Here is a 19093-nt window from a genome sequence, read left to right as displayed (position 1 = left end):
GACGCAAGTTACGCATACGCATCTTACGCCCCATGTGAAACCAGCCTGAGTGTCATGCATTATCATGCATTACCGACGCTTTGGACATAGCACGGAACAGAACCAAAAGATCGTGCACATAGCACGGATCAGAACCAATAGAGCGTGCACATAACGCGTTACCCATCAGAAATTTTCGTGGACATGGCTACGTAGTTCAATGTGCACGTTTTGTGCACATAGAGGCGCTCGTGGACGGGGACCACCTAAAGAGATTCTAGTTTTGGCGTAGCGGCCTAATTTGATTGGTCTAGGGACTTTGTCGGCTTGAGTTTCCGGTTTTTGCTCCAGTTGGTGCTGAATCGACGTATCTCTCGTGATAAACCTCACGGAACCTGTCGCCTGTCACCGTTTACATCCCATCGATTTTACGTACCTACAACAATGACGTCAGATGATTGACTTTTACCTAAACATCACGTAAATTCAACAGTGTAAATTCAGCCGTTAAAGGCCTTCTACAGAAAAACCAAGGTATGTCTCGTTTAATATGTGCGACTGATATTCCGATAATATCAGCCCTGACGTGGCTGCTTTTTGTCACCAAATTGTTTTTCATAAGATAAAATTATGTCGAAACAATTACATGTAAATAGGCGGATTATTAATTTTCCACTGTGACTTACACGATTCACGAAGACCAATTGCGGTTTTTGCATTTAGTTCCTTAGGTCCAACTTGTCAATCCTATTTTCTAAATTGTTTATTCAGAAAGTTAGATAATGGCCGCTGTTCCTTTGATGTTGCTGGAGGAGGATGTTGAACGGGGTGGCAAGGAAAGATCCGATCATGAGATAGAGGATGACTTTGCCTACAGGAACAATGTGCATAATGCAGATATCAAGATACGAATGGGTAATTGTGCAACATTACAGAAATTTAAAATTACGTTGACATATGCTTGCTATAAGGTACTCATAATTGTAATGATTGTAATTGTGATGATCAACATTTGTAATAATGGTTGTAAAATCGTGACGTTGCAACGTAATCTTGTAATATATGAATTCCATGCAATGTTTGTTCTAATTAGGCGTTAACATTGATTTTGTCTAGGCTTCTTGCGGAAGGTTTATGGTTTACTGACCATCCAGATCCTGATGACGGTCGCGCTGGCCTCAGTGTTTGTCATGAGCTCGACCGTGAAATTATACGTGAAGGATAAGTAAGTATTCCTCTTCATTGTATATTTAATTCGCGCTATTAGATGGGAGAAATGTCGTTAATTATTTTGTTTGTTGTCCAGCCTAGGGTGGAGCATGAGTTTAGTGTTTTTCTTAACAATGGGAATTTTAATCGCTTTGATGATCAAAAGGAGGGATCATCCTGCCAACTTGATCCTCCTAGGCGCATTTGTAAGTACGAGAAATAGATGATTATTGTTAACTCCGTTGTACGTGATATCTGTAAGGATTTACTCTGGAAATTGCAGACGCTGGTGATGGCGTATAACGTCGGAGTCATGGTGTCTATGTACGATACCACAGTCGTCCTGGAAGCTCTGTTCATAACACTGACAGTTTTGCTCAGCTTGACAGCTTACACCTTTCAAACCAAACGAGACTTCTCATTTCTAGGATTTGGGTAAGTGTCTCTCTCTCTCTCTCTCGTGTCTCAAGAGTTCTACAATCGTTCATCTTTCTCTTCACTTTCAACAGATTGTTCATCGGACTCTGGTGCCTCTTGCTCGGAAGTGTGATGCAGATCTTCGTTCAGAGCACCGCACTGGAATTGGCCATGAGCATCGGAGGTGCACTGTTGTTCTGCCTGTTCATTGTTTTCGACACGCAACTTATAATGCACACTCTCTCGCCCGAGGAGTATATTTTGGCGACGATTAACATCTATCTAGATATAATCAATTTATTCTCTCATATATTACGAGTGCTTGCTATTTCAAGGCAGTAAACAGTATTCGTCATGGGTAGCGACTGTTTATACACGACTTGAAGGGTTCTGTTCGGGGCCGTTAGGGACGTGCAACAGTCGCTACCCATGACAATCGTCGCAATGTCGACGATACGTATATACGCGAAATCCAGGTCTATACATAAGCTTGTATTTTTTATCAAGTGTTTTTAGCTCTTGAAATATAATTAGGGTGATGTTTTCTAGTATCAGATATAAGGAATTGTCTGTGAATGAAAAAGAGACAAATTTGACAGTTTTGTTTTTAATATTTTATTGTGACAAACGCAAAAATATATCAAAATTACGATGTTTCCATGGCGGCCGTTACATCTTCTGTATATTTGCCCTTGTCCTTACCCAACGCAGCCAGTCTACCCTTGCTTCGCCTATCGATAATCTTTTTACGATCTTTATCCATTTTCAACTTAACAATAACCGTCTGGAATAATAATATGGCAAGTTAAATTCGAGTGCGAGGAAATTGCAAAGTTGAAAGAAACTTGCAACAATATAAGATCAGAGCCAATCTTTCTGCATCAATTAGATCAAGCAAGACTCGTCGACAAATATGCAGGAAAACCCTGCACAAAGTTTCCAAGTCAAGCTATTTGTCTAATTCTATGTGAATGGATTGGGTTAGTTCATCATGAATATAAAGATAGTGCAAGATTCTTTAATCGTAATACGCCCACATCAGTCTTACCTTAGAAGGATCGATGCCGACATAGACATTAGCACTATTTGCCTTCTCACGTTGAATTCGCTCAATGTATATCACGAATTTCTTCCTGTATACCTGGACAACTTTTCCTACTTGCTGACCCTTGTAGTGACCACGTACTACCTTTAAAAAAAAATGCATTGTAGACACACGTTTGGGTTTAATTCCTATTTTGAATTCCTTTGAAGTATAAATTCTCCAAAATTCTTATCATAAAAATGGAGCAGCTTATATTCTCGCTAATATGTATCATGTAAGTTATGCTCATATACTTAATTTATATTGTAACGTTTACAATTAAAATGTATGCACTCACATGTTTCAGTATTAATATTTAAATATCTTAGTACCCAGTGGCTGCGTTCTGCCGATACTCCGCTAGCCTAGCAATCGTGAGCAGTCGCTCGTTTCCTCTCCTTTGACCTAATGGATTAAAAGGAGAGGAAACGAGCGACTGCTCACGATTGCTAGGCTAGCGGAGTATCGGCAGAACGCAACCAGTGACATTAATATAAACACAGTGTATAAAGCGCAGAAGCTGAAGCAATCGACTCACCTGTACTTCATCGTCCTTGCGGATCGGCATCGACCGCACATTGTACTTTTGTCGCAGCTCCTTGGACAGCGGCGCGGACATGAGCCGCCGTCTGATGTGAGAAGGCGCTGTGAAGTGCCGCTTTCTGTTCTTCCTGCGCGAGGAGGATACCAGGCGATTGTACTTCATCCTCGTAGACTCTGCAACGAAAATCAATTGTAGATAGGAAATTAAGTGATACCGACCTTAAATTTGTTCGCGGTATCGATTTTAATGTTGCTGTATATACTGCGTCGAGACGCAAATGCCTCGCGACGTGACGGTTCAGGTTATACGACGATGCAACGTGTCGAAGTCGACGCGATTTTTCACACACGGCGGAAAATAAGACCGGCGGGCGTGAATAGTGATTCTGCAAATTCTCATTTGTATGAAATATCGCTTCGTTTCTCGCCGATTCGGCCAGATTCCACGCGATTAATATCCCATACAACTCACCGAACAGCTCAACGCGGCGGCTTTAACCGGAAGAATATTACTAGGCGAAATGCGGCTACTTGCGCAACACGCGGCGCAACGAGCGCCGCGACAGCCAATCACCTACCGTCGCACCGCGCAGGTATCTACGTCATTTCCGGAAAAAGCGGACAGAATTATAGCTCGGGAGAAAGCGGGACATTCAATTTAGACATCTCGATTTACATAACGACAGAAATTTCACGTTTTTTTCTAGAATTTTTGCTGCACTAGAATCACAACTGAAAAATACTATTAAGCTCTCTTTAACATTTTAAAATTAAACAAATGTATATATTTTTATTTCTGAAAAATATTAATGCTTGAAATGAGACTGGTCGAGTCTGAGAACAATTCTTATCGAAAATTCTCTGAATGATGTTCAATAAAGGCGCACGCTTTCGCAATTCATGTATTTTCAACAAATACTTACAAGTAAATTAACATGATGAATAATTTACATTCATATTTGTATCACTGACATAAGGGAGTGTCAATGGCTTGTAAAATCGTCTAATAATCTCGACGGCGACATAGAAATTGATATAAATGTTCTACAGAATTAATCTTGTCGTGATATAAAAGAGATATGCACGGTTGTTTTATTGAAGAAAAGAAATTTGCTTCTCAATGAATCATCGTAACATGATATTTATACTAGATTACAGTTCCTTAATATTTAAACAATTTATCAGAATTCTATGTACACGAAACTTTCCGAATAATTATATATATGCAGATGTCTCCATCTTTGTCGCATTTCCTTTCAGCGACGTGTTTTCTTAATAAGTTCATTGGCCTATTAATCTTTTCATTTGAAAGAAAAATGAACTTTAAAACGATCACATACAAGGAATTCGTTGCAAGGATATTCGATGAATCCAAGACAATTCCGCATATATATATATCGAACAACTAATCAACTTCGCAGAGAGATTAATTTACAATAAAAAAAGAGGTTTCTTTTTTACAAGTACTCTTTTATCTACAGCTTGCATTAGCCACGCATGCTCGTTTTAAGTATGCATTGTATCGTGTAAGAGAGATTCTCTAGGACGTCATCAGGCTACACAGCCATGCAAACGTACGATGTATATATATTTGGTGTTATCCTTTGATTTTTAGTACAATGTAAAACTAGATTACTTTGTTTCTCATAATATAATCACGTATAATTATCATGTCCTATCCGTAAGTAGCAGCATCGTATTCGTTGTCAGATGCGAGGTGATTTCACAAAAAAACTCTCCCTTTAGCTTCATCATAATAAAAATGGAGTTTATCACTTTCAGAGAATGCATTTAATTATGCATTTACATGTGTTCCAAAGAATTGTGCGACTGTAAATTGAAATAAATAACGGCATATCGTGCAATCGTTAAATACGAGAATATAATCGTTATCACAATTGTATGATTTTAAGTAATTTGCGATTTCAGACATATGTAACGTAATATCGTATCGAAGAAAAAAAAATCAGGCGCGATCCAAAGAACAAAGTAATCCGATGACAAAGGGATTTACTAAAATATTCGTCTGAAGTAGAATACTCGCGTTGCTACTATAAATCCTTTTGTTATAAATAACGTAACTATAACCGAACATGGTGACTACAGCTTAACCATTATTATTAAATGAACTTTTACCATGTACAATTCAGCGATTCTAGGTATATAATACCTCGAAATCGTTTAAAATAAATCTGGTGATCTGCATCATTTGCCGCTTTCGTCATCGTATAATTACATGTAATAACAAACGTTACAAATTTCCTATAACGCTCCTCCCCGAGCAGCACTCGATTGTGAATTGAATTGATTGGTATACAATATAATTCTTTAAAATATAGAAAAAATATACATTCCGTGCCTGTGTGAATTGTATATAGCCGTAAAATCATCACATACTCTCTTTATAAACATACATGTACAACAGTTATCCTCCCTCAAAGTTATTACTAATTGCACCGACGCGTTAACGGAGTTAACTTATATATATATTCAAAACGAGCCTCGTGCGCATTAACAGGGTGTTCCGGACTAATTTAAAATATAAATTAAAAATCTTAAAACAAAAAAAATTTTTCTTTGAAGATATGCTCGCAAACGCTTCGTTCGAAAGATATTCACTTTTGAAGTTACAGAACAATTAAAAATGAATAATTTCGAAATAATATAGGTATATCCTCTTTATTGCTTTACAGTAATCAAAATTATTTTAATTTGTAGGAGATTTGGGGCCGTAGGGCCAGTATTGATGAGGGATCGGAGAAATTAGCGTAGTAGTGGAGCAGTCGTGGGGTAGCAGCCTAAGTGCTAGGCGTATGACGGAAGGATCCCAAGTTCGAGTCCCGGTAGCTCCGTTAATTTTTCTCTGCGCTTACAAATTATTTTAATTTTGATTACTATTAAATAGTAAAGAGGATAAATCTATATTATTTCGAAATTATTTATTCCTAATAGTTCTGTAACTTTAGAAGTCAATATCTCTTGAACGAAATGTTTACGAGCCTCTAGAGGAATTTTTTTTGTTTTAAAATCCTAAACATCCTTCATATTTCAAAGTTTGACCGTTTAACTCGGGAATACTCTGTACGATGGCTCACGAAAGGCTCGTTTTATTTTCACTTTTCATGATCCGAGAATATCAGTGCGTGTCTTTCGCATTGCAATAAGATTCCAAGATCAGGCATGGGCGGATTAATTTCAGTTTACCAATGCGTATCGTTATCGCAGCATATAAATTACATAACAATTTGTACAGATATATTTTAGACAACATATTTCTAATCGTGAACTAATTTCCGCATATAATAGTTCGCGAGATATTCCCCCTCAGATTCGGAAGCTCTGTACTTCGTCGCCAGAGATCGGCGCTCTTGACTTTTGATAAATCGAATGGTAGTTTATCCGAGGACGCCGCGACACTGATCTCAACGTTATCCAAGAGTTACAAATGCGACGTGTAAAAATTTCAAAATTATGTTATCACCGTTGTTTCCGGTGTGACTCAATTATTCATTACGTACAAACGACAGCCGCACCTAGATAAAAATTAATATTCAGTTCCAAAACGAGTTATCGCGATATATACACGTACAATTAGCGGTGACGATGGGCATTGCGAAGACACACCGAGTGTCCCGTACATTTCAGCTAAGGATGCTTCGAAAACGAAACGTCTTACGCGGATTATACAAGTTCTTTCGTATCTTCGAGCGTCCTCAGCCCTCGCTTACGGAAGACAACGAGCTACGCGTAGACTCGGTCGTATGGTGTGTTAAGTCAGGAAGATCGGCCGGCAAGCACAATGGTATCGCACTAGGCCCGTAAATCGCCTCTTGCTCCTCCAATTGTAACGCAAACTGTTCCTCAAGTTTCTGTAAGGCGAGAAAGACATGTTAGAAAATCTATTTCTTTACACATACTTAGATATAAGTAAAATAATTATAGTAGATTATAATTATCGCGTTACTAATTAGCAATGCAACAGCGTTTAACTCTGGAAAAAAAGGGAAAAGTGTTTTATATTTACAAATGACTGTAGACGCGTCTGAAATGTGGACCGACGATATTTTACAATATTGTAGACTAACCTTGGTGGCTATTTTGTACACAGCTTTGAAATCCAACTTGTGGAATCTCTTTCTAGCTCTATTAGGATCTTTTCTTTATGGGATTTACATTTAAGTTGAGGACTGTAATGCAAACTGTATACGCTATTAAACAACCAGTAATTATGGGAACCTTTAAGGAAACCGCGTTTTATAAGTTATTCCGCTAACTCTAATACATAGCCCATGGTAACACCACACTGACCCTGTTATTTCGATATTTAACCGATTAAGCTCTCGTAATGAAGCAACATAATTTACGATTACATTAAAATACATGGACGAGACGACAACTACTAGCGATGAAACTCTTTACTTTGAACACGCATAATCTTAAGAATATACACAAGTTACATCATTTTTTTAAAGCTAAATTATTTCGAAGGATGTTTTTCCTTAATAACATTAATTCCATTTGGTATTTGCGTATTAGAAAATTAATTAGAACTTTACACAAGTTAATTAATAGAGTTCTTTACCGCTTTACACTTTTCTTTATCGATGGATTTTGTTTTTTTATCAATAACAAACGGATAAAAATGTAATTGAGTTGAAGCAAGAGTAAACGGGGGACACTAACATACATATATGTTATGTATATCTCACACAACAGAACTTAAATATTACATAGACCTCGAGAAGCATGAAGATCTTATCCGATTCGTGCATACTTCCTAGATGTGGAATCATGACTCACAAAAAAATAAATTAATTTACCGTACTATATGATACGATTTCTGCCATACATGTCCCATAAATTTTATATGAAAAACATAGTTACTTATCTATCTCTAAGTTATGTTAACAACTCCTTGGATAATTACATAAAAATATATATAACACAATCTACATATTTAAACACACATATATGCAACAACAATTGATATAAATGCTGAAGTCCAAAGTTATTGCGTTAGCACTAAAGCGCCAGTGAGTAAAGCAGAGAAGATTATTGATAGTTATTTATGACCAGGAAAGTGCTATGTAAGCAGGGAAGTCTTACAAACGTTTGCAAGAGAACGATAATGAAAAAGATCGCAACACACACTTCGACTGTATCTCCGAATTTACACGGTTTAGAATGTTTCTTTAATGTTCCTTTCTATTACGAGAAGACACGGAGAAGGATTAATAGACATCGCGTGCGCGTGTATATGTAAAACTTCCCCAAATAAAATGTGATATGAACGAAACGTTGAGGATGATTTTGAGATACTATCTACGGGAGTACGGCACTAGGTCTGGCTTGGAGTAGCTTCGTGAGAGCGTGCCGTTCGACACGAAGGTACCCGAATCCGAGCCACTCATCTTCAGTGACACCCTGGGTATGGTGAAAGACGGGGAAGTGGGAGTGGAATGTGGTAAGCGCGGTAAGCGTGGGGGTCTCCTCCAAGTGTCGGTTTCAAAATAGTTAAAAGGGGGAAAAGAGAGACCACTAAGACCAGAAGAAGGCAAATAATCTTGGTAGCGCTTTTCCAATGCTTCCATTTCAGCCGCCAGATCAGCTTCTATCTTCTATAACAGGTACATCAAGACTTATTTCAGACTTATGTCGAGACCTAGTTCAATACTTGGCGCGTCTAAGTTACTTCATCAACTGTGAATTCGTATTTCCTTCCCGTTGCGCTCTCGTCAATTTACTTTTCATCTTGATTTACAGCGACTTCGTTTCATTAATGATTAGTCATGCAAGTTAAGCTCCGCGCAAAGCGACGCAAGCTAAATGCAAAAGCGGACATCTCTGTTACAAAAATCGAACGATCGAGTTTACGTCTTACATCCCATATGTAACGGCCAGCTGATCGCGAATTTCTCTGCGTCGGTTTGCGCCGACCTTCGAATTGAACTAAATTCTCACACTGCTACAGAAAATGAGTAAAATCAAAACGTAATTTTGAAAGTAAAGCACATCGCTTAACCAATAGAAAATTAAAAGGCAGTTGTACGTACTATTAGGCCGCAAAGATTAAAAGAATTTTTGCATCCAAGAAACACATCGATAAGACAAAGATAAGATAATTTTAAGATAACATTATCTACACCAAACTGGTGTAATTACCTGCTTGCGTGGCTTAAGTTGCGCCTTCCACTCACGAATTTCTCTCCCGTAGGCCTCCTCCTGTTCCTTCAACTTCAGCGTCTCGTGCTCCATCAACATTTTCCGCTTCTCGTTCTGCAACTGCTCCAATTCCTTGATCGTAGCATCGCTCTGGGCCCTCACCTCCTCGAGCTGTCTGGAATGCTTCAGTTCGAATCTCTGCTGCTCCGCCCTGTATCTCTTCTTCTCGTTCTCCTGAAACTTCTTCAGCTTCTCCCGCTCGGCGTCGGGATCCGGCGCGAGTACGGACGACATCGAGATCCTCATCGATTCTCGGAACATCATCTCACGCGCCTTCATCTCGTTGCGAATTCTCTTCGGCAGATTCCTACGTTCCACCGTTTGTCGCTTAATTAACTCTTCCTCCTTCCTCTGATTCATTCTTTTCATCTGTTCCAGCTCCTTCTCGTGGCGTATGAGCATCTGGTGTCTCTGCAGGAAGAAGATATCCTTGAGCTGCTTCTTGAGCAACTGCTGCCGCTCGTGTATCTGTCGTTCCTCCAGCTCCCAGATAGCCGCCTCTCGGCCGCGCATCAATTGCTGCTTCTGCTGCAAGAACTGCCGCTCCATCAACGCGATCTTCTCGCGATGGCTGTCCGACAGTCGTCTCAGCGACATTTCGTGGCTCTCGTTGAGCTTCTCCAAGAAGAGCTTCTCCCGCTCTTCGTGTTCCGCCTCGAGCTTCTCTTTCCGTATCTTAAACGCGCTCTTCCGCTTGTCCTTTGGCATCAAGTCTATCTCTTGTTTGAGCAATCGTAATTCTTGTTTTAGGCCCTCTCGGAACTGTTTAAGTTCCCTCTCTTGCTCGCTCCGGATCTTCTTGGACGACAGTCGCAGATCGACCTCCTGCTGCGCCTCGGCGCGTTCGATTTGCTGTCTCTGTTGTCGGGCGAGCGCTTCTAAATCCGCCTCGGCACTCCGTTCCAAGATTTGTCGCTCTTGCTCGAATCGCTTCTCCTGTTGGTCCTTGTTGAATTGAGCCTTCTGAGACAGATCCTGGAATTGTTTCTGCTCCATCTTTTGCAGCATCTTTAATTCCCGCAGTTCTTGCTTCCTGAATATCTGATCGTCGTACACCTTACCGTTCTCGTCATCGCCGTATATCACTTTCGAGGTCGTTGTCGTCATCATAACACCATCAATCTCAAACTTTCTCGTGCGCTTTCTTGTCTTTTTCTTCAGATTCATCATCTGTATGTCTTCCTTTGTCCTGGTTGGCCGGGATATCTCACGATTGTAATCGGGTTTTCGACGTAGGACGACCTCGTCAACCTCCGTATGTTGAGGTTGATTCAAACGGTTTTCCTTGTTCGATTCCCTACTATCCTGACTGATCGTCGTCGAGATAGACTCGGCGTCGGAACGATCGATGCTCTTACTCGGTGTATGCGATCTTATAGAACTAGAATCGCTCTGGGATCTGGAACCCTCGAAGCTGTCCGGAGAAACTCGTTTCTCCTTACCGAAGCTCTTCACGTTGACTTCTTTCGGTTTGACCGTCTTCACGATCCTATCGTCGGCGTGATGTGGCATCTCGTTCTTGATCAATCCATTTAGCTTCTTCGCGTTTCTCTCGTAGTCATCAATATCCGGAGACTCGATGGTCGTACTGGCAACTATCACCTTGCCGCTCTCGTCCCCGCTGTCGCTCCTCAAGCTCAATCTTTCGTTTGAGCTCAGATCGCTGTGAGACGAGCCGGTACGAATAACGTTGTGCTTCTTGGATATCGATGAGTCTTTTACTTGTTCCTTGTCCTCGCCTACGGTAACCACCGAAACGTGACTGGTATCCTGCAACTCGTCCACGATAGGGCTCACTATAACCACCTCCGATTCGTCCAATTTCTTGCCGATTCTCTTTGACACGTCAGTAAGTACGATAGGCTGTTCCTGCGGTGTGTATTCCAGACTATCCAGACTAGGAAACGCATCGTCGTCGATAGAATTATCGTTCACCTGAGTCTTGTTCATCTCGTTGGCGACGATAACGACTTCCGACGTCGGCGAGGTACGACGCGGAAGAGGCGTCGTCGTCGCGGCCGTCGTCGAGGGCGCATCCACCAATACGGGCGGATGCGTCGTCACGACGGTTACTTGACTTATGTTGCTCGCCAGACTGTTCGACATATCCGGCGAGTCGGCAGTGATATGGACGGTCGATGTATTTAAGCGTACTTCTTGCTCGGGTTGAGCTTTCCCTGTAACGTAACATGTAATATAAGCAAAAAACAACAAAAAAGCGACAATTATTTAAGACAATGCACTTATTTTTTTTTTACCAGTAATAACAACTATGTTATCCCCGCTGCTTCTCCTTGAACCGCTTCTGCTTCTGATCGGCGTCGACGTAATCACCGATACGTTAATTCCCGGATCTTGTTTCTCTAAGCCTTGTTTGTCATCGCTCGCCGCGTCCTCCTGATTGTAGTCCGTCTTAATTCTATCTGTTTTAGCGCGCAATTCGTCCGAGAAGCTTTCCAGAGAATTTCTAGACGATCCCGCGCTGCGACTTTTCGCGGAACTCTCAGTCTTTGTTACGCCAAACTGCGTCTTAATATCTTCCGTAGAACTAGCTTTAACGTTATTCTTCTCCGATAGGAGCGTCGACGCGACGGATACGTGCTTCGTGTCCATAGTACCGTCGCTTATTCTTTTCTTAGGATCCATGGATAATCGCTTCTCCAATACGGCGTTCAATTTCTCCCCAACAGTTTTCCGCTTTTCTTCCAAACTCTTGTAAACTTCCTTCTCTCGAGATTGCTCGTAATTCGTTACGTCATCAACGGATGATAGCTTATTTTTTGTTCTAAATGGAAATATTGTTTTCCGATAAACAGAATTTTCTTTGGATCAGTATTTCTTCTATAAAGTTAACTTCTAAATAAAAAAATAAATAAGTAATGCTCACCTGTTCTTATCTTCAAAAGAAGATTGCTTATATATTATCTTGGACAGGTCCTCGATCATCTCGGGCTTTACGGGTGCCGACTTGCGTTTTTCATTTATCCCCAATTGTTTCTTCGAGGCAGAACTCGATTTATTGTTTATTAACTTCTGTTGACTCTCAAATCTTCTTATATTGTCAAATAATTTACCGTTACCCTCACTTCCTATTTTTTTCATCTTCTCGGATACGTCCAATTCATTTTGCGTCTGATTTTCAGTCTCTAAATTCTTTTGCTCTTTAACATTTATCACCTGTTGATCCGCCGTCTTTTCATTTTGCAATAACTTATTAACATGCGGCTTATCTTCTGTGGATTTCTGTTTATTCGCTAGATTTGCAGCTTTTTCGACTGTTTTCGGAATGTTATCTCTTTCTTCGTCTTTCTTCTTTTTCTCCTCGCTATCTTGACGCATCGGTGGTGGCGGAGGTGCCGGCCCTTTATCTCGAGATAATCTGCGCTCATTTGTCTCACTCGGTGGCTTAGGTGCCTGCGCAAATAATTACATACGTGCTATTAACAAACATTCATTCTCTGCGTAATCGATGAGTTGTTAATCAATAAGAAAATTATATCATGTACCTGCTTCTTCTCGGCAGGAGGTTGTATGTTCTCTTTGGACTCAGCCTTACGTAATCTCTTATTCTTGTCCTCTTTCTCACCATCCCGATTGATCTCGCGCTTGTGACTCTCCTCTTTCTTCACAGGCAATGCCACGAGATTTTCTTTTTCGGGGACTGGAAAAAGTAGAGAAAAGTATTAATACATTTTATAATATTGTGTATATTAGATACATAATTTTGCAATACTCACTCTTAACATCAGCATCAAGGCGCGTAGGAGCGGAGTCATCTGTGATTTGATCCAGCTCCAGAGGAAGCTGAGACGTGCGCTGCTCCTGAAATATTAACGTATACATTGAATGCAAACATGAAAAAATAAATAAATATAAAAATCTCTTTCGATTGTGAATCATTTGGTTTCCATTACAAATGACATGATACTAAGTAGCATGTAACCAGATACACAGATAAAAATGTCAGAATTCGCAGATTACAATTATAAATTTGCAATTTATCATTTTGATATGAAAAATGTGAAATCATGAAAAAAATAAAACAAAGAAAACATTATCTCATGCTATATGTAATATAATTATGTGGTGGTCCATGTAAATTTTACAAATTGTTTTCTCGGAAACTATTAAGGACAACAAGATTTCTTTTGGGATTTTAAAGTTGAAGTCTTTTATATGTCTGAGAAGGGAAAGGGGAAAACACAAGAAGGGGGCAATCTTATATACTTTTCTTTCTAATAGATTAATTCTTCTTATCATTACGTAAAAGTATCCAGATGAAATATTTCTGACAATAGTGTACTATTCATTTCATAAAAAGCTACAGCAAACTTCAAAAAGTCAAAGAAGAATTTTGTTTCCGAGAAAACAGCTCGTACTATATTATATGAGCCATTTATAAAACATATTTTTTGTATAGTAGCATATACAGCATATTTTTTAAGTTTATATATTACGTAGCTCAGGATTAATTAATCCTGTTTGGCGCACAGAATGCAGCGGCGCAAACTACTAACCTGACGCGCATTGGGATAATGAGGCTGGCGAGGGCCAGGAGAACCGCATGCACAGCCAAAGTAATAAAATTATCACAACACATTTATCATGATCATAACATATTTCATACATAGAATATTCTATCATTGATACTATTGATCCTACATTTTCAATAAATCATTCCTTATAATAAAAGAGAGCAACAAAATTAATTTTAAACGCATGCAATATTTAATTGCTATTGTAATATAAATATTTAATGGTCACGTCATGCGTAGTCACATATAAATACGAACAGTCACGTCTTATGTATTTAAGAACTGATGACTTGGTTTTCGTTATTTAAGAATTGACAACTTGGTATAAATGATCAATGTGTTCTTAATGCATTCTAATTTCTCAGGGACACTTGTCAGGACTAATAGTCGGGGTTCTAATTGATGCAACATCTGATCAACAACTTTCTAATAATTTCTTCCATTTTACAAATGGATAGGGGTAAGACATGTATGCTTCACACAGAAGCAGCTTACCAATTCGCTGATATTGTTCTCTGTGTTTTTTCGCTTTTTTGGCCCTCTATAATAACGGAAGCATGTAACAATGTGCAATACATGTTAATTCTGCATTATCAGAAGCTCTGTGCATAACTATTTGAATTATAAAATGGGCGTCTATCACGCTATTACATTAAAATATAAATTCTTGCACTAGAGCGAATTTCTTTGAATGGACCTTAGTTTTGATATTAATGCAACTACAGTATAAACTAATGTAAGAGAAACGCTATGTTAGAAAATGTTTATTCTTTATAAAGCATGTGTTAGACTTTTAATTAAAGTGATATACTTGCATGTATTTTGAATATAAATATTTATATATACACGTTACACGTTCAGTCTTATAAATTTATAATTAATCGTATTATTTCTATATTGCGTATGATCTGCATAATTAACATGTACATGAAAAACAAAATGGATAGGGAATGAAAAATAGAACCTACCTCTGCTTCCTCATCTACCAGCTCTTCTTCGACAACATCCGCCTTATATTCAAGTAACAAATCCCTGATAGGCTTTGGATCTAAATTTCGGCTTATAAACGGATGTTTTAACAAATCATCAGCTGTGGGTCGTGAGGTCGGGTCCTTTATAAGTGCTTTAGCAATAAAATCATTAAATTCCTTACTCCATTTCCCGGGCTGATCCAGTTTCGGCGGATCGCCTTTCTGTATTTTAAGTAGCACTCGCATCGGTGACATTTCGTGGTTCGGTGGTTCCATTTGTGCAAACTCTATAAGAGTTATACCAAGAGACCAAATGTCCACCTAAACAGGTCAAGTTTACGTGTTCGGTATAACGTCTTTTAAGTCACAGTGATCGAAAGTACATTTATATTTACGATGTGCCTACTTTAAAATCGTAAGGATTATCCCTAAATGTCTCGCACAGGACAACCTCGGGTGCCATCCAGTAAGGGGTTCCAATAAACGTATCATGCTTTTGCAGAGTATGCTTGTTCTTTGCGGATACGCCAAAGTCAGCTATAATTAAAGATGAAACCCTTTATATATGTCACATTTAACACAATAGTAAGAAAGTTACTAATTTTTTGGGGATATTTACCTATCTTAACACCCCCTGCCATAGTCAGCAAGACATTTCCCGCCTTCAGATCCCTGTGTACGATTTTGGATTTGTGTAGAAAGGCAAGACCTTTAGTCATGTGCTGGCAGACGTATGCAATTTGCAATTCTGTTAATGCCTTTTCCAACTCGACCATTATAGAATCCACAGCACCACCATCACAATACTCGATTAACATCTGCAAAAATATTTTCCTCTTTCTCTAATCTTTTTTTTTTTCAAAGTGATTACTTAATTGCATCACAAAAATAATCATTTTATTTGTAAAAAAAGCCTTCGCTATAAATAATTACGATACGTTTGCCAAGTATAGAACAAGTATAAAGCATACCCATAGTTTCCCATCAATGAAATAAGCTTCGTGTAATTCAACGATGTTGGGATGCTTGCATTCCGACAAAATGTCTATCTCGATCATAAAATCGCTAAGATCGTCCTCTCCCTCCAGCGCACACATTTTCGCGGCGGCAAGCTGATTGGTCTGCTTATGTTGCGCCTAAAGTAACGATCGTTTAAAAAGACCACTAATAAAACAAGCAAGTTTGACAGACTGGGATTTCTTAAAATGCTACATTACCTTGTAAACTTTACCGAACGCACCGTCTCCCAGTTCACCCACCATTTCCCAAAATTCCTCCGGATTACAGTCCATCTTGATGTTGTTGTACAATTTCTTCTTCTTCGCGTCGTTACCACCGAAGTGGAAGGCCTTCTTCAGATTCGATAAGAACGACATTTTGGTAGCTATATCTCGATATATTCCGCACGTACACTCAAATCGGACTATTTATTGCAATTTAAACACACGGAGAACCCTCAACAACGCACTCTCCGCTGTACAAAATGTAACTATTAACAACCGCGCATTAAATTTGTAGTAAAATATAACTTTAGTGGGCGCTCAAAAGAGCTCAGTAACCATTTCTCAGCACTGCGATATGTGGGAACGCGTAAAACAATATCACTTCACACAGTCCGCATTATTTTTACATCTACTTATATCAAGATAAGTTCTTCAAGCACTCGTGCGTTATTTTCTTTAGATCCCTGCTGGATACCAGGGGACCGTGCCGCACCACTCCCGCATTTTTGTGAATTCCAAGCCGCACTTCTCAATTGATTGCCGTTGCGCTCAAGCCACCGTGGGCACAGATAAGAAGGGCACGATCCATTGCTGACAATCTCCAATAATTAGATGCACGGGGAATACCGAATTAAATCTGGAAGAAAAAGAAACACTTTATTATTATCATCATCCTTTTATTTGCAATTCTATCAATTCGTTTTGTTGACAGTTTGACGCTCGATTTGTTAAGGAAGAATCGACGAGTCAGAGAGAATATTTTTTTCTTTTTTTTTTTAGCCTCGATATGAGATGCACATAATAACACGTATTTGTTTCTAATGTATTTGAACGGTAGTGAAGAATGGATAATGAAGAAATTTCATTACGCACAGAGAAAACTAGGGCGAAGTCAGTGGAACGTTCCATTAAACAAGATATCCATCTTTAAGTTGGCTTGAAACCAGAAATCAAGTACCGCACATATAAAAAATCTCAATGCTTACGTGTGCCAGGGCTCTTTAAAGAGAATCTAGCAGCAGACGCGTTACGCGGACGTACAAATAAATTACGAAGGCGAGATAAGAGGTGTTAGAGACCTCAGAGATATCATTGATAAGCTTGAAAAAGGAAAAATCGCTATCTCTACAATCAGCGAGGGATGCGCAGTTAACAATCAACAATAACGCGCTGCGAACAATTCGAAAGTTCTCGGCCACCAGGTCGGGAAATCCATTTAACGCCCACCCTTCTGCCCTTCGTCACGTTCCGGCCCTTTAAACCTTCACGGCGGGGAACATTTTTAAAGGCCGGATTTTCCGAGAGCGCAAAAGCGGGACGCCAACACACTTCCACACGGGGTTTCCTTTCCGGGGGAGAAGGAAGAAGCGACGGGCGCAAAAAGAAAAGGCGATGCGATTGCGAAGCGACCGCCCTACTCGCGGAAGCGCATCTCGCGTGGGCAGAGCGGGACTTGCAAAACGTCCGGTGGGACGGGACGGCGAACAAATTCGATTAGGCGTTAATCGGAATTAGGTACCGTTGCCGTGCCGCGCGCGAACTGCGAAACTCCGTTCCCCCCTCGACCCCGCTTATCGTTAGACGTTAATCCTCTTTAGCGCCGCGGAACAGATCCATCCGTCACGCTTCTCGCACGTCGCCGCCTGATCGATAGCCGCCCTCGCGTATATGTGTCGCGGCGACGCGATTTATCGCGGAAGCGCAACGGACGATGTAGGAAATCGCGAAGGAACGGAGGCGAGCCAGAAAGAACGGAGAGAATGAGGAAAAGAGGGAAAGAAGAGAGAGAGAGAGGGAGATGGAGAGAGATGGACAGAGAGCACGAGTCGTAGACAGGTGTTGACGCTCGGTCACGCGGCTTGACACAATTTTGACAAGTAACCTTAGGTGACTTAGGTCACGTCCGTGACGTCGCCGACGCGGCCGATCCTCGAGAGTCCTCCTCGCATCCGCTTCGTGTCCACGCATCTGTCCGCGAAAGCGGTTAGCTCTTCCTCGCTCGCGCGAACACGCCCCGCACGGGAAATCGGGCTACGCGCGGCCGTTGACGCGCGAGACAGACAGAGAGAGAGAGAGAGAGAGAGAGGTACGAGGACGAGAGGGACCGTCGTCGTCGTTGACGTCGACGACGGAGGACGGAGGTTCGGGATGGGCCGAGGATGTCGCGTAGTCCGTCTCGTGGAGGCTGGACGGGACTGTTCCGCGGCTGCGCTTTCCTCTCTTTCCTTCACCGCATCGCCTACCTACGAGGCACTTCCTCTCCTTGCCCTCCACGCGTCCGAGATACGAGAGCGCGGATGACTTCACTCCGCACTATCGTAGAAAGTGCAGGCGGGTGCACCTATCGTTCCATCACCCGATGCAGGCGGAAAGAGAAAGAGAGAGAGAGAGAAGCGTCTCACTTCAGGCGACAGGGATCTCTTCGCCGTGACGGCGACGACGGCGCGTGGTCCGCGTGTAACTTCAGGGCGGACGTCCGTCGCCTACGAATCTACATCTACGAGGAATGAGGCTGCTCCTCGTCGACGCTCGACGTTCGTCGCTTACCTGCGATCGGTGACAGCTTGACAGGACGGTCTCTCGAGCCGCGGAATCCTGGACACGACGACCGACTCCCCCACCCCGGCGCTCCGCCGAGATCCGCCGGAATGTAGCCTGATGTAGCCGCTATCTGGTCGACGCCGCGCGTCTCGTCCCGCGGGATCCGCTCATGGGAGAAGGAGAGGGCCGAGGGAACAGACGGTGCGACGGCGGACGGCGCTATATTTACACGGGCGCGCGCAATCGCGTTCCCGTCGCGAGCCGCGCAACGGGAGCTTATCTCTCGCGGGGATCGGCAATCTCGGCGACGGAGCTACGCGCGTACACGGCCATTTTCAACCTATACTGCTCACTACCACGTTTTCACGC

At 41.2% G+C, this 19093-nt stretch overlaps 3 protein-coding genes across 8 annotated transcripts; 1 reads left to right on the top strand and 2 right to left on the bottom strand.

The window, feature by feature from the left end:
• The first annotated feature begins 334 nt into the window (after positions 1–334).
• On the top strand, positions 335–2263 carry LOC112456641 (protein lifeguard 4-like). Of its 2 annotated transcripts, none has more exons than XM_025019332.1 (6): positions 335–513; positions 755–894; positions 1096–1204; positions 1286–1394; positions 1472–1623; positions 1698–2263. In XM_025019332.1, the coding sequence occupies exons 2-6, from the start codon at positions 762–764 to the stop codon at positions 1945–1947; spliced, it is 753 nt and encodes a 250-aa protein (XP_024875100.1). In that variant the 5' UTR covers positions 335–513; positions 755–761; the 3' UTR covers positions 1948–2263. The 2 variants fall into 2 exon arrangements, with proteins under 2 accessions (XP_024875100.1, XP_024875099.1); XM_025019331.1 differs by having other exon boundaries at positions 336–513; positions 751–894.
• Positions 2197–3814, bottom strand: LOC112456643 (60S ribosomal protein L26). The gene is made up of 4 exons (XM_025019335.1): positions 3705–3814; positions 3228–3406; positions 2654–2794; positions 2197–2389 (listed from the first exon to the last, which is right to left on the bottom strand). Exons 2-4 carry the CDS (start codon positions 3393–3395, stop codon positions 2252–2254), a joined length of 447 nt encoding a protein of 148 aa, XP_024875103.1. The 5' UTR covers positions 3396–3406; positions 3705–3814; the 3' UTR covers positions 2197–2251.
• Positions 3815–4120: 306 nt separating this feature from the next.
• Positions 4121–19036, bottom strand: LOC112456637 (serine/threonine-protein kinase 10). 5 transcript variants are annotated; one of them, XM_025019317.1, is made up of 12 exons: positions 18731–19036; positions 16178–16820; positions 15932–16096; positions 15580–15778; positions 15367–15497; positions 14958–15281; positions 13192–13276; positions 12961–13115; positions 12342–12868; positions 11713–12239; positions 9395–11631; positions 4121–7101 (listed from the first exon to the last, which is right to left on the bottom strand). In XM_025019317.1, exons 2-12 carry the CDS (start codon positions 16334–16336, stop codon positions 6946–6948), a joined length of 4665 nt encoding a protein of 1554 aa, XP_024875085.1. In that variant the 5' UTR covers positions 16337–16820; positions 18731–19036; the 3' UTR covers positions 4121–6945. The 5 variants fall into 5 exon arrangements, with proteins under 5 accessions (XP_024875085.1, XP_024875082.1, XP_024875084.1 ...); XM_025019314.1 differs by lacking the exon at positions 4121–7101 and adding an exon at positions 7847–8850; XM_025019316.1 differs by lacking the exons at positions 4121–7101; positions 18731–19036 and adding exons at positions 7847–8850; positions 18427–18678.
• Between the last annotated feature and the right edge of the window lie 57 nt (positions 19037–19093).

Source organism: Temnothorax curvispinosus, unplaced genomic scaffold (genome assembly GCF_003070985.1).
Source record: "Temnothorax curvispinosus isolate PA1 unplaced genomic scaffold, ASM307098v1 QBEX01007025.1, whole genome shotgun sequence".
Taxonomy (NCBI): domain Eukaryota; kingdom Metazoa; phylum Arthropoda; class Insecta; order Hymenoptera; family Formicidae; genus Temnothorax; species Temnothorax curvispinosus.
The sequence above is the reverse complement of the archived record's forward strand: the minus strand, read 5'-3'. Positions and strand labels throughout refer to the sequence as shown.

Bases quoted from the DNA above. Each gene is read 5' to 3' on its own strand.
- LOC112456637 (XM_025019314.1), bottom strand. From the start codon at position 16,336: ATGTCGTTCTTATCGAATCTGAAGAAGGCCTTCCACTTCGGTGGTAAC. The intron at 13,116-13,191 runs GTGAGTATTGCA...TACTTTTTCCAG, and splicing joins CCTTGATGCTGATGTTAAGA to TCCCCGAAAAAGAAAATCTC. The intron at 12,240-12,341 runs GTGAGCATTACT...ATTTCCATTTAG, and splicing joins TCTTTTGAAGATAAGAACAG to AACAAAAAATAAGCTATCAT.
- LOC112456641 (XM_025019332.1), top strand. From the start codon at position 762: ATGGCCGCTGTTCCTTTGATGTTGCTGGAGGAGGATGTTGAACGGGGT. The intron at 895-1,095 runs GTAATTGTGCAA...GATTTTGTCTAG, and splicing joins AGATATCAAGATACGAATGG to GCTTCTTGCGGAAGGTTTAT. The intron at 1,624-1,697 runs GTAAGTGTCTCT...CACTTTCAACAG, and splicing joins TTCTCATTTCTAGGATTTGG to ATTGTTCATCGGACTCTGGT.
- LOC112456643 (XM_025019335.1), bottom strand. From the start codon at position 3,395: ATGAAGTACAATCGCCTGGTATCCTCCTCGCGCAGGAAGAACAGAAAG. The intron at 2,795-3,227 runs GTGAGTCGATTG...TTTTTTTTAAAG, and splicing joins GCAAGGACGATGAAGTACAG to GTAGTACGTGGTCACTACAA. The intron at 2,390-2,653 runs GTAAGACTGATG...TTATTATTCCAG, and splicing joins TCGGCATCGATCCTTCTAAG to ACGGTTATTGTTAAGTTGAA.